At 42.3% G+C, this 16,705-nt stretch overlaps 1 protein-coding gene across 2 annotated transcripts in view; it reads right to left on the bottom strand.

Annotated features, from left to right (window-relative positions):
- Positions 1-16,705, bottom strand: part of LOC135912003 (uncharacterized) — an 81,430-nt gene that overhangs the window by 48,070 nt on the left and 16,655 nt on the right. For both annotated transcript variants that reach the window (XM_065444383.2, XM_065444384.1), the window contains exons 5-6: positions 10,495-10,563; positions 1,999-2,102 (exon numbers count right to left, since the gene is read on the bottom strand). In XM_065444383.2, the coding sequence (XP_065300455.1) occupies positions 1,999-2,102; positions 10,495-10,563 (173 nt within the window). The remainder of the gene's footprint in view (positions 1-1,998; positions 2,103-10,494; positions 10,564-16,705) is intronic.

Raw genomic sequence — 16,705 nt, 5'->3', positions numbered from 1 at the left:
AAGTCCAACCTCTAAGATGACGCATGCATATTATTGACGCAATTCATGTAAGTTCAGTGAATAAGATGAGTTTGGTGCCCTGGATGAATAAATGTTGCCTTCAGATAGTCAGCAAACGTCCTCGGATGAGAGTGCTTTAAAAGACAGTGGCTATGAAGGCCCTACAGACATGCAGCGCAAATTTTGAATTCCTCACAGGAGTCTGCTTTGAGTGCGACTACACAATGCTCAAGTACTGTTGAGCGCCTCAGGAATAAGCAAATTTTCTGAAATAAATCACTTAACATGTGCTAATTTACCTGAGTGCTTTTTCTGCATGGCGTCTCAATGCACGAAATAGCTCCCAACGGGGATGACCACAAATTGGGTAATTGCAATTGACTGCAAATTGTTAATAAGCAAACATTCTTCTGCTTTCAGAGCTTCAAAATGCTTGTTGCTGTTTGGTAAACTATTAAACATTCCACCAAAATTATGAAAGTTCCTTTTTATTGCATGACACAGTGTTATGACCAGATCCTAACAGCTGGCATTTGAATTTTAAAATGCAACTAAAGGCAAAGATAAGATCACTCTGTATTGCATGTGTAAGCCTTGTAACCTTTGTTTTGTTCCAAAAGATTACTTATCTTCTGCTATTCAAACCACCCGCAATGAGCTGGGCGATCCTCACAGGAATATACTGGCCATTATGGCTGTTGCCACCTCACATTGCAAATCATGTGAGAATCCCTTCAAATGTGAAGGAAGGGAAAAATAAATAAATAAAAGAAAAGGTTGGAGATATTGAGAAGTGCACTTTCTACATGAAAAAGTTTGCGAAAGCTGGTGCTACTAACCCAAATAACCAGGGAACACGAACATGTGTGCGTCGGGCGTTACCTGACCAGAACGGATATTTTCATGTGTCATGTGGGGCCCGACGCATGAGCACTAGAGAGTTAATTCCCTTTTACACTTACCTATATATATTTAGCCACTGTAGATGACCACAGTGCATGAAATACATATTTAGTCTAAAGTTTCCATAGTATAACAATAAACGTGATGACACTAATACACTGTTTATTTTCTGTCACCTGAATCCCCATGGGCAGCAATGGTGTTACTAGCTGCAAGCATGGGTACAGTGCATGTGTGCAAGGAGGTTGTGGTAAGGCAGAGAGAGCAAACATGTCCTTCAGTCAAAAGTGTGCAGTATAGCAAGAGCATTGCTGCTGCATAAGGCTGTGCAGTGCTTCTGTGAGGCTTAAGCATGCCTGCTCTACAGAAGTTGCTAATAAGCAGGAATGTCAAGTACACATGAACTAAGACATTTTCCAACACTACCGTGAATGCAAAGAACTGAACCAGTTTGGGGCATTTGCAATGTCGTTAACAAGCCCAATTTTCACACATCTGCTGTCACTACGTACATTGCTGATATAACTGTACTAACCTAAACCTGGCGATACTTGCATATTTTGTTAAAAAATGTTTTTTTTTTGTTCTCATTGTTATTCCATCTGTAGTTCCATCCCACAACACGGCCATGAGATATTGTTCCTGTGGCTGTTTGTAAGAACATCCTATACTGTCTGGTTCACACTTTCAGTGACTCCAACTACATAATTTTTGTAGACAAAGAACTGCCAGATCATCTGTCCTGCCTAGGATTTTTGCAAATTCCACACTTTGCAGCTCACTGCAATTAGGCCTCTGGGCTGCATCTTTTGAGGTTGACATACAAGGCCTGATACATACCTTAAGTGGAATGTGAATGGCCTTATAATAACTTGTGGTCATTCTCCCCACACTTATGATTACTAGTTTAGAAATTTAATGTGCCATAAGCTCCCTACAATTAGCGGAATTTGTGACAGAAGGCTTTGATATATATTGCAAAAGACTGTACTGGTCACTTTTTTTCTCCCGTGTGTCATCTACATGAGCAATACATGTTTTATGCTTGTAAAACAAAATTTGCACAAGAAATGGTTAGAGAAAAATGAAGCATACCTGTCTTGTTCGCAAATGGTATCGGGATACTTTTCAAAACGTTGAAAGAACTCGGACTTCTCAGCTGGCCCTTCAAATGAGGCTAGCCTTTCCAGGACATGTTTCTAAAAAAAAGTTAAATAGAGTTACTTTTTCTTTAGCATTACTTTTAGTACTGCATAGTGCACAGGAATATTCTGTCTAGGGGAGAGGGTTGAAAATTTGGTAAGAAATCATGATGATTTTTAACAGGATATATATATATATATATTTATATATGTATGTATGTATCAGAGTGTCTACCAAGTTGACATTTCCAAATTCCTTGAGTTTTCCAAGTTTCCCCCGAGTGCCTTTGCAAAATTCCCTGAGTGATGCAGAACTATGTTTTATGTCAAGGCGACCTGAAACCATATCGCCCGATGCTATCACTCTCTAGTAAGCATATGAAAAAAAAAAGACAAAATCCAATTTGAATACTAAGGAGTAGTGTTTATGTTATTCAAAAAGAGAATAGAAGGGAGTGGTTAGTAAAATGCACAGCAAATAAAATGTCTTAAATTGCAAATCGAGTCGGACATTCTGAAATACGAATAAAAAGGAGATGCATACAGAAGCAAACATTTTCGAATATGAGCTATTTCTATCAACTGATAGCAAGCTCAGTGGTATGAGGCCCGAACTTTGTCACAATTGAGATTTTCTCTCAACAGCTCGTAAGTCAACCTCAACTGTCCTGACATACTCTCGGCCTGCGCACAATGCCTCAGTGTTGTGTTTCACTGCTTTAAAGAGTTTAATTTGGTTTGGATGAGGGACACTTGCATCTCGGCATCAGCCAACACTTTGTTTTTTGAGCTCAAGCTCCTTCAAAACGGCGGCAGCATGCTTCCTTTTCCATTCATTCCTCAATGCGTAGGTCCTTTCTGTTCTTGTACTCCTTCTGCCACTTGTTCGCCCCACGGACCATTTGAAGCATCTTCTTGGTCAGTTGCGCAGTCCAAGTCCAAGTTTTCGAACTCCTTAGGGGGCAACGAAAACGTCCGAAAAATCGACCAGTTGGAAAAAAATTAATGCATGTAATTTACTGCCCTTAAGGGCTCAAACCACCACAGGCACATTTGAAAACGCTCTGAAGGCCTGTCAGTACATGTATTAGGCATATTGGTGCTCGTACTGTGACAGGAAATACGGGGTGCATGCGTGTATAGTTAAGGAATACATACTGTGTCCCGTGGCAATAGCCCCATCCCACGTTTGTTATGCTTCACTGCAATACTTTTGCGCATGTTTCACCAAGTAAAATTTATGCACGAAGGTGAAGCTGACTTTCGCGAACCGACATTATGCAATGCACCATGCTTTTAAAGCTTCTAAGCCAATCGCTAGGACCACAAAGGCGAAGTCCATGCCATTGCTGACAGCAGTGAATTCTTTCAATAAAAAATACGGCCCCCAAAGGCAAGAAGCTTCATAGCGAACGCCGAAGCAGCTAGGCCTAGCGTTGCCGCAGTGGTGGGTACGGCTGCCAGCGGATCTGCATGCAAGAGCGCCGGTTTCAGGCGGCGCGGTAATCAAAATGGCAGCAGTGGTGGCTTTGATTGATGCCATTTCGGACCTGCAGTCACGGCAAAACGTCTGGAAAATCAGACAGCAATGAGTTCTTGCGTCCGAAATTTCAGACATTCTGATACACTGGCTCTATGGGGTATGTGGTGGTGCCGCGAAGCCGTCCAAATTATCAGGAATCCGGAAAGTCGGTCGTTGACTGTACACTGGCAACTCCTCCAGCCGACGACAGGACGTCAAAGACGATTCATTACGATTCCTGTCTGTTACTTGAGCCAGCATTACCGCGACTTTCAACCCTTTTAATAAGATTACAGCTAATTTTCCCTGATAGAGGCACAAATTCCCTGAGTTTTCCAGACTACTCAAAATCCCTGAGAATTCCCGGTTTTCCTGCTTGATAGACACCCTGATGTATACTATATTTTCCAAATTATAGTGTGGACTACACAAGCCTGAAAGTTGAAATTTGGCATGGTGCAGACTATACATGATTTTATTTTTTAAGACTGAAACATGCTTCAAAACAACATGCTTGACTTGTTTTGTTCTGACAGAGAGGTGCCACTCCTCTGAACAGAGAGGACAACGCACCACGCATGGCGTGTGCATGTGCGCGTGCACACACACACACACACACACACACACACACACACACACACACACACACACACACACACACACACACACACACACACACGCGCACGCACACGCACACAATGTTACATTGCCTCATATTAGTCCCAGAGAATTTCTTTACTACTGTTTTTGTTTATGAAATATATTTCTCCCCTCATGTGCTGCTTTCTGCTTAAAACGTGAATGATAAATAACACTACTCAAATGAGAGAAACTTGCGCTGCTGATCTCAGTGTCGAGAGTTTGATATCGCGCCGTGGCAGCTGCATTTTGATGGAGGCAATATGTGAAAATAACTGTGCAAAGAGCATTTGGAACGCTAGGCTAGTACACTCTACCCAGGCACATTATATTTTGGCTAATGACACATTTGTAGAGGTGACGGCTTCGTTCATTCCTGCGTATTGAAAATGGGGCAATAACAATAAAATACAATATTATTATTATTATTATTTTATACTGCAGACCAAGAACCGGTCCACACAGGACAGGTACAAGAGGCAAGATAAAAGCACAAACATAAAAGATAACAGAGGAAAACTTTCCATAAGATAGAAACATAACACCAATTAACAGTAGGTATTACCCATGAACAGTATGTACCAAGGGAAAATATTATGCAAAATGGAAACAAACCACCAATTAACAGTATGTATCAAGGCTCTAGGTTGCAGAAAATAGGCTAAGATCAGTTGGACGGTTCCATTCTAATACAGTATGCGGGGAAAAAGGAAAACTGAAAAGCATTAGTTTTAGCAAAATACGGAGTTAAAGAATGGGCGTGATGATGTCATGTATGGCTATTGGACAGAGAAGATAGATGGACAGGAAGAGAGATGCATGCGGGTCAAGGGCCAACTTATGATTAAGAAGTAGGCAAAGAAAGTTGAGGCAGTTCTTTTTTCATCGTAGTTCAAGTTTTTCAATGTTGTTAGCAGCCATGAATTCAGACGGTGAGTCTGTAATATTAAATTTAGAATAAACAAACCTAACAGCCCTTCTTTTGTACAGTTTCGTTTTTTTATGATAGCTTTACTGAAGGGGTCTCATACAACACAAGAGCATTATAATTTAGGTCTTGTAAATGTAAAGTAACTGAGTAGTTTAAAGCTAGAAGGAGAATTTCTAAGCTTATGTTCTAGAAAACCCAACTTACGGAAGTCAGCAGAACATATGTTGTCTATGTGTAGGTTCCAGGACAAGTAATTAGTTATTGTTATGCCGAGATATTTGTAGTTGGCTACCTGTTGTAGTGACGTTGAGCCAAGGCTATATGTAAGATCAAGAGGTGTTTTTGTACAAGTTGCACAAAGATAAATAGTTTTTTGTGTGTTTAGAGCCACACTGTGTTCATCACACAAGTTTAATATGTTATTAAGTGTTAAATTCAAGTTCTATTGACCCTTAGTACAAGTAACTTGACAAAAGAGCACACAATCATCCATGAACAGTCTGATTTGAGTTCCTTGTAAACAATGTCCTGGTAAACAATGTTAAAAATGTCATTTATATAAAGTAAGAACAAGAATGGCCCCAGAACACTGCCCTGGGGCACGCCTGATGTTACAGGACGAAAGCTCGCATTGTTCCCATCTACAGAAACAAACTGGGCACGATCTGTCAAGTAGTCTTCAATCCATGCAATAAATATATCTGGCAGATTAACTCTTTCTGTACCGCGGACATTGGGCATCGTTAGCCCACTAACGATGATTTGAAATGCCACTTTCAAGACGTTCCGGCCTGCTCACGGACACGCTGCGGTATTGGACGTGAAGGAGGAGAACGATACTTTTGTTCTCTAAGCAGTCTGCTTTCCCCCCCCCCCTTTTTTTTATTGAAGTGAATGTTAGGAGAGGTTGGCGCCTTTATGTGGTGGCACCGGCTACTCCTTGTCTCTTGGCTGACGAAACAAATTTACGCAACTTCAGGTGGTGATTTTTGAATACACTCCAAAGTTTTCGCGATTGTCAAGGTAGGAAGCAAAAATGGCCTCCCACTATCGATGGTTTAAAACGCTGCTTTCAAGACCTTCCGCGCCCCTCACGAACACCCTGCGCCATAGGACGTGAAGGAAAAGACCTATATTTTTGTTTTCTAAGCAGTTCGCTTTTTTCCCCTACAGGCGTTAAACGTTTAATGCACTCCAATGTTTTGCAATCGTCAAAGTAGAAAGCAAAATGGCCGCCTCTGGGAACGGCTCATGCATTTAGAAAGATTGTAGATCTCGCTATTCCGCTGAGTCTGCCGGTGATTTTATCGATGGATCAAGCAGCAGCGAGTCTGAGGATGCTGCCTTTTCGTTGGACTTTGACTCTGAGAGGTGCGACGACGCAAACCAGCCCGGAAGATCGGCGGCTGCAGTCTGGCACGCAAAATTGTAGTGCTTGCACTTAAATTTTTGTAGCAAAATACCTGCTGAATGAAAAATTTAGATTTTTTCGGAGATAGTGCCTATTAGATGGCAATACATTTTGTATATCTCATAATTTTTGCTAATTTTTTTCTTAGTATATACGAGCAAGTCTTTAAAACTTTGTTCAATTTTATCCCACAATCTTGATTCTGGCACTATATATATACTTTTTATGACATATATCTCATTAACAACATTTTTGTGCGTGAAAAGTGCATTCATTTTGCTTTTTGTTTATGTATTATATAAAATATTGAGTGCAGTAGTTCGTTCAGAAAATGAAAATCTAGCGTAACCTACAAAGAACACCTATTTTCCCTATGATAGGGAAAGAGTTAATGTCCTTATGTTTCGTAATTAGTTTTTGATGAATAACTCTCAAACGCCGTGCTAAAATGAAGGAATATGACGTCCATTTGACCATTCTTATCCAGAGTTTCTGCAAATGAATGAACCACTGTGACTAACTGAATTACGTTTGAATAACCCTTTCTAAAACCATGCTGAAAGTTAGTAAGTATAGAGTTTTGTTCAAGAAATTCCGCAATGCGTTTAGATATTACATGTTCAAGCATTTTAGAAATTGGTGATACTAATGAGATAGGATGGTAATTTTCTAAGAGTAAATGGTTGCCTTTCTTAAGGATGGGAAAAACACGAGCCCTCTTCCAACCCCCAGGTAATTTTGCAGTTACTACCCGGGAACATTGAAACAGCACAATGACAAAATGAGCGATAATTTCTGCATAAAGGCAAAGAAATCTTCAGTGGGTACGGTAGACCAGACTCAAGTTGTCACGGAATCCCCTTTTCTGCTTTGTGCAGGCTCTTCTGCTCGGTTTTGCCGGAAGGCTTGATCCAGAATCTTGCCTTGTCACTAACGCTGACACGTGTACTACCATATCTCAGCTAGTTCACAGTGCAACTCCTTTCTTCTGTTGAAGCCAGGACGACAGCACCATCTACTGTGACTGCGTCGTCGGACCTACCTATAAAAGATCGTCCGCAGAACTACACCTTCAGTGGGTACGGCGGATCAGACTGTGGCATGTTGCCACGAAATCCCTTTTACTTCGTGCAGGTTAGTCCTAGCTACAGCAGCTTTTGTAGTGATTATCGTGGCCTTCTGGTCCTGCCGTGCCCACAAAGGTGTATTATGATTGCATATGATGTACTCTCTCTATTTGTGCTACTTCTTTGTGGTGATGTAGAGACTAATTCAGGCCCTTCTACAGCAGAAATGCTGAAGGAATTGATGACAGGGCAAAATAAATTAGCTCAAGAAATGGCTACTATAAGGGAACAGCAAATGAGCATGGAAAAAGTAATGTCTTATCTTAGTTTGCGCTTTCTTGAAATAGAAAAATGAACTGCCCAGGTCGAATCACTCGAAAAATTAAGGTCTTGAAATCTAAATTAACCTATCTGGAAGACCGCAGTATACATTCAAATTTAGTTATTTTTGGAATGCAAGAAGATCCTAATGAGAAAGACTCAGATTTAAAACAAAAAGTTCTAAACAACTTCTTAGCATCAAAACTACAGGTATCATGCGTATCTATTGGTAGAATTAACTGCTTAGGCAGACATGGTAATCCTAGACCAATTATAGTTGATATTCTGGCTTATAATGGGAAGCAAGCAGTGTTTAAGAATGCCTACAAGCTTAAAGGGACAAAAATATCTATCCAAAATGATTACTCGTGTGAGACACTGCAGAAAAGAAAGCTGTTATGGGCAAGTGCTAAGAATAAAAAACGACAAGGAAAGAATGTTTCTCATTAACGACAAGCTGCGAGCAAACGGGGAGCTCTTCATGTGGGATGAAGACATCCAAACAGGAATAAAGATTCCTTTCTTTCATGCTAATTCTAAAATGGTCTGACATGTACAATCTTCTAATAATCAACATAAAATTTCTAACATAAATGCGCATAGCGTTGTTAACAAATGAACAGAAATAGAAGCCATCTGGCTAGATTACAATCCTGCTGCCCCCACAAGGCAGTTATGGTCCGGTCAGCAGAACCCCCTCCTTTTTGTTCTCATAACCACAAATAAAATCATTTGCTCATCCTTTGCTTGTGGCAGGTGCATTGTGGTGGTCAGGAATGCAACCCCAAAGATGGGGATAGGAGGAGATGAACACAGTGGTCTGCTCTGGGCATTTCTGATTGTCGTGGCTGCACTCTGGATGGATGGGAAAAAGGGCTTTTGTTTTGTATGCTGTTCCCTCGTGCTACTTTTGCTACAAAATAGGCCTTAATCGATGAAGGCAACCAGTAGTGTGTGCTTCAAGGTGAGAAGGAACCGGTCATGCCATTGTTCAGTTGTACTCCTATTGACACTGCGTGAGCAACAAAATAATGATGGCGGGCCAAGGCAGCACTCATCGCTCATGAAACATGAGGAGTTGGGTGGGGTGGCGGAGATGCTTTTCTTGACCAAAGCAGACCTCCTGCTGAATTGGCAAATCGATTTTTTTTTTCGATCTGATGAAATCTGAACTACTCGCAAGATGGCGGCCGTGGTACCCCAGTTTAAAACAACGTAATCTGCTGTGAATGTATGTTATACGAACATATAATACAAACAAGGCAACCAAGGTGTGGCAAAAGCCCTGTGGCACTACAATTGTGACAGTGAATACTACACCTCCTTTCAAGATAGACTGGTACAGCTTTCGCAGCAATTTGCTTGTACTCTTGTAGTTTCCTGGGCTTAATGGTTAACTGAATCAGGGTGTCTACCAAGTTGACATTTCCGAATTTCGTGAGTTTTCCAGGTTTTACCTGAGTGCCTTTGCAAAATTCATGAGTGACACAGAACTTTGTTTTATGTCAAGGCGGGCTGGTTAAAAGGCATGTTAAAAAAAATAAAAAAAGGACTTAATCCAGTTTGAATATCAAGGAGTAGAGTTTATTTTATTCAAGAAGAAAACAGAAGGGACAGGTTAGTAAAATGCACAGCAAATGAAATATCTTCGAAAAAAGAATGGTAAAGCCCATCGCAAATCGAGTCAAACATTTTCAAATACGAATAAAAAGAGATGCATACAGAAGTAAATATTTTCGATTATGAGTTATTTCTATTAACTGATAGCAAACTCATTGGCATGAGGCCCGAACTTTGACACATGTGAGATTCTCTCTCAGCAGCTGAAAAGTCAACCTCAACTGCCCTGACATACTCTCAGACTGCGCACAACGCCTCAGTGTTGCATTTCACTGCTTTAAAGAATTTATTTTGGTTTGGATGAGGACACTTGCACCTCGGCATCAGCCAACATTTTGTTTTTTGAGTTCAAGCTCCTTCAAAGAAGCGGCGGCACACCTCCTTTCCCCTTCATTCCTCAATACGTCGGTCCTTTGTGTTGTCGTCCTCTTTCCGTCACACGTTCACCCCGCGGACCATTTGAAGCATCCTCTAGGTCTGTTGTACAGTCAACGTCCTATTTTTCGGACTCCCCAGGAGCCGCGAAAACGTCCGAAAAAGCAGGCAGTCGAAAAAATGAATGCATGTCTTTTACAACCCTTAAAGGCTCAAATCGCCATAGACACGTCGGGAAATGCTCTGAAAGCATGCCAGTACACTTATTAGGCATATCGATGCTCGTACTGTGACAGGAGAAGGCGTGTGCATGCGTGTATAATTAAGGAATACATACTGTATCCTGTGACAATTGCCCCTCCACACACTTAAGCTTCACCGCAATACTTCGCGCATGCTTCACCACTTAACACTGCTGTAATAAGGAGAAGTTGACTTTCGGGAACCGGCTTTATGCAACACGTGCTTTCCCGGTTGGTAGACACCCTGTGAATATGTTAACTGAATATTTGTTACAAATATGCATAATACAAAGAAGGTAACATAAAAAAAGGCAAGCTTACCATAGACACAGCATGCGCAGTTTTATTAAGTTCGATGCCTTCCTTCATCAGTTCTGTGATTTCTTCAATCTATAAAAGAAAGAAAACAGTAGGCTTTCTTTGAAGGGTATACCTTATTTATATATGTCTCAACACTGTGAACAAGTTGAATAGTTTTGTGCCAACAAACCAATTTAATGCTCATTACCATCATCAGCAGCCTGTTCTATGTACACTGCAGGACGAAGGCCTCTCCCTGCGATCTCCAAGTACCCCTGTCCTGTGCCAACTGATTCCAACTAGCGCCTGCGAATTTCCTAATTTCATCACACCACCTAGTCTTCTGTCATCCTCGATTGCATTTTGCTTCTCTTGGTACCCATTCTGTAACCCTAATGGTCCAACGGTTACTTAAGCAGCGCATTGCATGACCTGCCCAGCTCCATTTTTTTCTCTTGATGTCAATTATAATATTGTCTATACCCGTTTTCTCTCTGATCCAACCCGCTCTCTTTCTGTCTCTTAAAGTTATGGCTAGCAATCTTTGTTCCATCGCTCTTTGCGTGGTCCTTAACTTGTTCTCATTCAATTGCTTTTTAACTAGAGTCATATAAATATCTAGAATATCTAAAAAAGTTATTTCTTGTTTACTGCTATGAGTACAGATGCTAGATGTGATTCATGATCAGTTTTATGATGAAATTTTTTCTCAAGCTAACAAATAAAGGATGGCAACATGAACTGCTGGTCACATACAATGTGGTCACATATAATGAGATATCTATCACTTTTCACAACCAGCTACCTCAGCTTTGTCAAGTTATACAGGGTGTTTCAGTGAACACGAGAAAAAAAGAAAACCTGTTCAGAAGGAAACTGCTAGCTGCGGCGGATGCCAGGAGGTATCAAGGGCACTCTAATTAGTTATCTGATGAATTAAACTTCACTAAATTTCTTAATTAGCAAAATTTCGTGGTTATTGTCAATGGTGAGTTTGCAGCCACGGAGAAGATGATGTCGTATCAGTTTTTAAAACAAAGTTGTTTAAATCTCTGCAGCGTGAGAAAACCAAACATTTTTTTCAGCTCAAAAACGAAACTTGGCGCTTGAGGAGTGCCGGAAGTCTTGAGCAAATGCAACGTCCGCTGGTGACTTGTTGCAATGACTGTGGTGGCCAATTCAAAATGTAAGTGCTTTCCTAGCTAGGAAGCCTCGATGCTCAGCATAGGGAGCAGCCAGCGTTATCTTTTGCTTACTCACTTGGCGGAAGGCAGAAGCTAGTCATCGCCAACTACGCAGCTGTCGATTTTAAGATGCTGTTCGGTGCTGACCTGGCGCCCTGCCAGTGCAGTTGCCTCTGGAAGCAGTCCTTTAATTTCCATTCACATTACGCTAGCTTTGTTAAAAGAATAAAGCCACGCTTTTGTGACAGTGCAGTTTTTTTAGCGGTGCCGGTATCGTGACATGCAACTCTCAGGAGTTATTTTTATGTGGTATGGGCTTGACAGCTAAAATAAACGAGGGATCCATAGCTGACAACTTCTTGGCATTGTAGCGCAATGTTGTTTCGTACCAGCTGCTGTCCCATTTGTTGTAAGTGCTGGCCTAGGATTAGGAAATCTTGACTTCATACTATGTTTAGCAGTTTTGAGTAATGTAACAAACATCAATGAACAAAAATGGTTTATTTCAACCTTTCATTTGTTTGTAGGTCTATTCGGGCACTCCACGAGAGTAATATAATTTTGGACGACAACACAGAATAATTATACGATGTACTCAAATTGCTTTCCGTCCGTTGCAATGCATAGACAAAGGTGCTCTTTCATGGAGTTCATAGTAGATAAAGCATCTGTCTGGGAATGTTGTCGAGGAAGATTCTCACACGTTGCTTCATATCCTCGAGGTCAGCTGGTTCCGTCTTGAAAACCTAATTTTTTAACATATCCCCAGAGAAAGAAGTCCAAGGGTGACAAATCGGGTGACCTAGGCGGCCAGGGTGTTTCCACCACGCCCAATCCACTGGTTGGGAAAGGACTCGTCAATGAATTTACGAGCCGGTGAAGAAAAATGTGGTGGGGCTCCGTCGTGCTGGAACCACATTTTTTTCAGCGCAGCTGGTGGTAACTTTGAGGCTGAAGGCCCCTAGCCTTCGCTCAGGGGGTCCGCGAGCCGCGACCAGCACGACAAAGGACCAAAGGCGCAAGGAACAAAAACTGCTTTAATTTACGCTAGAATGTAACACTCAAAATTACCGCAGCCTCGCGGCCAATAGCAGAAAACAACAAGGCAGGGAAGCAGGCAGCGAAGAAGCAAAGCAGCAAAAGACAGCAAAAGCGAAGAGGCAAGCAGCAAAACAGCGAGGCAACCAAATATACAAGCGAAAGGGAGCGACGAAAGAACGGCCGCTACCAACCATCAACCAACACAATCTTTCGGGCGATAACAGAATGCATAAAACGCAGAAAGCAAGCAAGCACCGAACCAGGCGCGCGGATAGTCCCAAAAGCGAACAACAAGAACAACAACACTCTTTCATGCAGACACAATGCAAAGACGCTTTTTCCCCCTGCTCTGCAGCACGCTCGGTCAAAGAAACCTAGACGGGCCACGCCCCACCAGCGCCTCCTCAAGCCCGCGCCCCGCAAAAAGCCCCGAGTGCCGTCTCCGCTGCCTTCTTATCGGGCAGCCGCCTTCCCGGCAGTCCCCGCGCGAGTTCTTACGCTACCGCGATCGATGCGCATGCTCCATGCGACGAGTGCCGTTGTGGCGCGCGATTCAAAGGCTTCCCCCGTGTGCGCTGCAGAGAGGGCCAAGGGCCCGACAAGGCGAACTCTGAGACGACGCCCTTTAATACACACTCTATGTACTTCTTTCCAGTATAGTTTCCGCTGATGACACAGACCAACAATACGGCCTTTATAAATGCCGCACCATACGTTCACTGACCACCTTATCCTGGTGCTTATGCTCACGAAGCCAGTGGGGATTCTGATTGCACCAATAACATGCATTGTGCAAATTTACATTCGAATCCCTACAAAATTGGGCCTCGTCGGTCCAAAGCACTCTGTTGAGAAATTCCGGATTTTCGTTGCATTGAATAAGGCACCAGTTGCAAAAACTAGCCATTTTTGAAAGTCACCTGGTCTCAGCTCTTGGTGAAGACATACATGATATGGGTGATAGACGCGTCTTGAAAGTGACCTCCAAACTCAAGCTGGGCTCGCTCCATATGCGCTGGCAATTTCCGTGATGCTTACTTCTGGCCTGACAGTGCCGTATGCCAGCGTATCGGTGTCAAAATCATCGGTTGCACTGGCTGGTCATTTCCTTTTCTGTGCATGGATTGATACAGTGGTCCTAAACTGATTAAATATTGATACAAATACGTATGGGGTAAGCTGGCACATGGCAGCCAGGATGTTGGGCTGCATACAGCATCGATGCCAGCTCCGCGACCTTTTGCACACTCACATAAGCCAGCACAATATCCACTTTCTCGGCAACGGAATACTGGAGTTGCGCTGGTGCGGCCATTCGCACAATATTAACACTGCGGCGTTGAAACCTTGATCTTCAAATGGACGAGGTCACACCTGTGGTAATGAAATGGCTATGTCGCACACGCACCCCAAAAACAAGCACTTTAAAGGGAAATGTCAACGCGTTTGTAAAACTGGCGCTACAAGCCACAAGAACAAACAGCATGCAGCCACTGCCGCGAAAGTCCTCCTCGATCTGCAAACAAACCTTTCTTTTGTTTCATGCGCTCCTAACACGCAGCGATTATAAATTAACAGCGCATGAACCTAACGAATAAATGAACGCATGGTGACGCCTCACATCTAGCTCGTCAGGTAGCCACGTCAGAAGTGGTTGAGACAAAGAAAAAAAAAGCAAACCTGTTGGCAATGCCTACCAGGGCTCCCAAAACGGGTGATCGTGTAGTGGGAGACGGCTAGCTTCTTGCACCCACCAATGAAAGAAAAGATAACGCCAGCCATGGTCTAAGCTGAGCGTTGATGCTTCCTAGCCTGGGGAATCACTACAGACCTTTCAAATTGGACATCGTAGTCACCGCAACGCGTCATGAGCAAACACTGCGTTTGCACTAGATTTCTGGCGCACCATGTTCGCCGTGTTCTGGTTTCATGCGGGAAAAATTACTTGATTTTTGTGAGCTGCAGGGCTTTACTAAGTGACTTTTCCTTTGCTTTAAAAACTGATACGGCCTCGTCGTCTTCGTGGCTACAAACTCACCCCTGGCAATAACTGCCAAACGTTGCTAATTAAAAAGGTTGTTAGACAATTTTAGTTATTTAACTATGTAATTCGCATGTTTCTCATAATTTCTGACGTCCACCAAACCTGAAAGCTTGCTCCTCAAGAGAATTCCTATTTTTCTCGAAATACCTACCTTTAGGATTTTTTTGAAAGTCTTCGCTGAAACACCCTGTATATTGGCATTAGAAAAATGAATCACACATAATGATGAAATTATCATTCCATATTAGATTAGAATGATCCAAGTCCTTTCTTTGTAAAGCTGCTTTCTGTGAAAATCAGGCATAGACGGAAAAATTATGCAGATAGCACACATTGGAATCTACGTTAAAGAAAAGCATTTGCTGCATAACACATGGGATGATATGTTCTAATATATTGATTTTTGTGAACTCCACCCCTGCTGTTGGGACTTGCTTAGGAGCCATTAGAGGTAGCCTGATGTATACCCTCTAAGCACCCAGTTTTATATGCATCCCTATTGTGACGTGAGCCTCCTCAATACCATGCGCTGGGGAGGTTCACATCGTCTGAATACTCATGATGGCTATGCTATCTTGAGTACAATGCATGTCTCACACCAGTACAATGAGAACCAGGAAACTTGCACACGCACTCGCATGGAGCTTAACTAGATGCATCACTTGATGTGCATGAGAAATAAAAAGGGAGAAAATGCTTGACATCACTTTGAAACACATGCCTACAACTGGCTTTGCAGGTGCAGTACAGAGGCTGCAATTGAGGGAATGCCTAACGCCATCTGGCTACAGCTTCATTTATTTTCTTTAAATGGCAATTATTTATAAAGCAAATATTAATGCCTGTTGAGGCGTACATTACCTTAAAGGGGCAACAAAAAACAATTTCTTCTGTATCAGTTAGTCGACCTTCTGCAATATCAAAAACATCACTCGTGCCAAGATAAGATGCTTGGTAAGCCAGAAAAAGCACAATAACAAAATATGGGCGTTGATGCCTCTTGAAGTTCCCACAGTAGCTTGCTGTGCCATCATGGATTTTCACAGGGTCTTCTAGGGCCTAGTTAATTTTTTAGCTGTAAACATAGACTATATTTTGTCCTAAAAGAGCCAAAGATTGACCATGGCGAGTTTAAGGAACTTTTGCTGAGGCAACACGACTTAAATATAGAATATACATGGAACTCCGTGACGTCACAGTGCCGAAATGGCGTTGGGGATTTGGCACGTAATTCAAAAAGTGGAACTATGACCTTCATTTTCCCTTCTAATAATCAACCTATTATTTTGAAGTACACGACCACAGAGTTTTCAAAGAATGCTTTATCCGTCTAAACTGATTTAGTGTTTTGCTTAAGCGTCCCCTTAAAGGGGCCCTGAAACACTTTTTATTGAAGTCGAGAAGCGCGTTCGAAGTTAAAATTAACTATTTTGCAGCAAAAAGTACTTCAATGCATTCAGCAGAAGTGGTGTTATTGGCAATCAATGATCACTTTGGTCCCCTTTGCAGTGCTCCTGCTCCTTCTTCAACACCTTGCACTGCTAAGGCTACTGCAGGGCAGGGAGTGTCCACAATGCTCTGCTTATTGAATGTCACCACTGTGCATTTAATTTTGGATGTTCACATAAACGCCACTATTCCCAATTTTAACACTTACGATTTGCCAAACATGAAGCGCAGTTGTCCTCAACAAGCTGCAGTGAGCTCAATGAGTTAAGGTGCCTGCATGCTCTCTCTCTCCCAAGGAGGAGAGCATTCAGGCAACCTACAGCGAGCAGGCTCGTGGTGGCACCTCGCAGTGGCCATGGTGCAGTAAACTTCTGCTAATACAACTCCGGTTTATGAGATTTTTTTCTGATAATTCGATCCTGACTGAAGGTCCCGTTTGGTGCCTATTCATTTCTATGGGCATAAACTTTCGTTATTTCGATTCTAAAATTGGCCCTCGCCAGATAATTTGAGC

Source organism: Dermacentor albipictus, chromosome 1, assembly GCF_038994185.2.
Source record: "Dermacentor albipictus isolate Rhodes 1998 colony chromosome 1, USDA_Dalb.pri_finalv2, whole genome shotgun sequence".
Taxonomy (NCBI): domain Eukaryota; kingdom Metazoa; phylum Arthropoda; class Arachnida; order Ixodida; family Ixodidae; genus Dermacentor; species Dermacentor albipictus.
The sequence above is the reverse complement of the archived record's forward strand: the minus strand, read 5'-3'. Positions and strand labels throughout refer to the sequence as shown.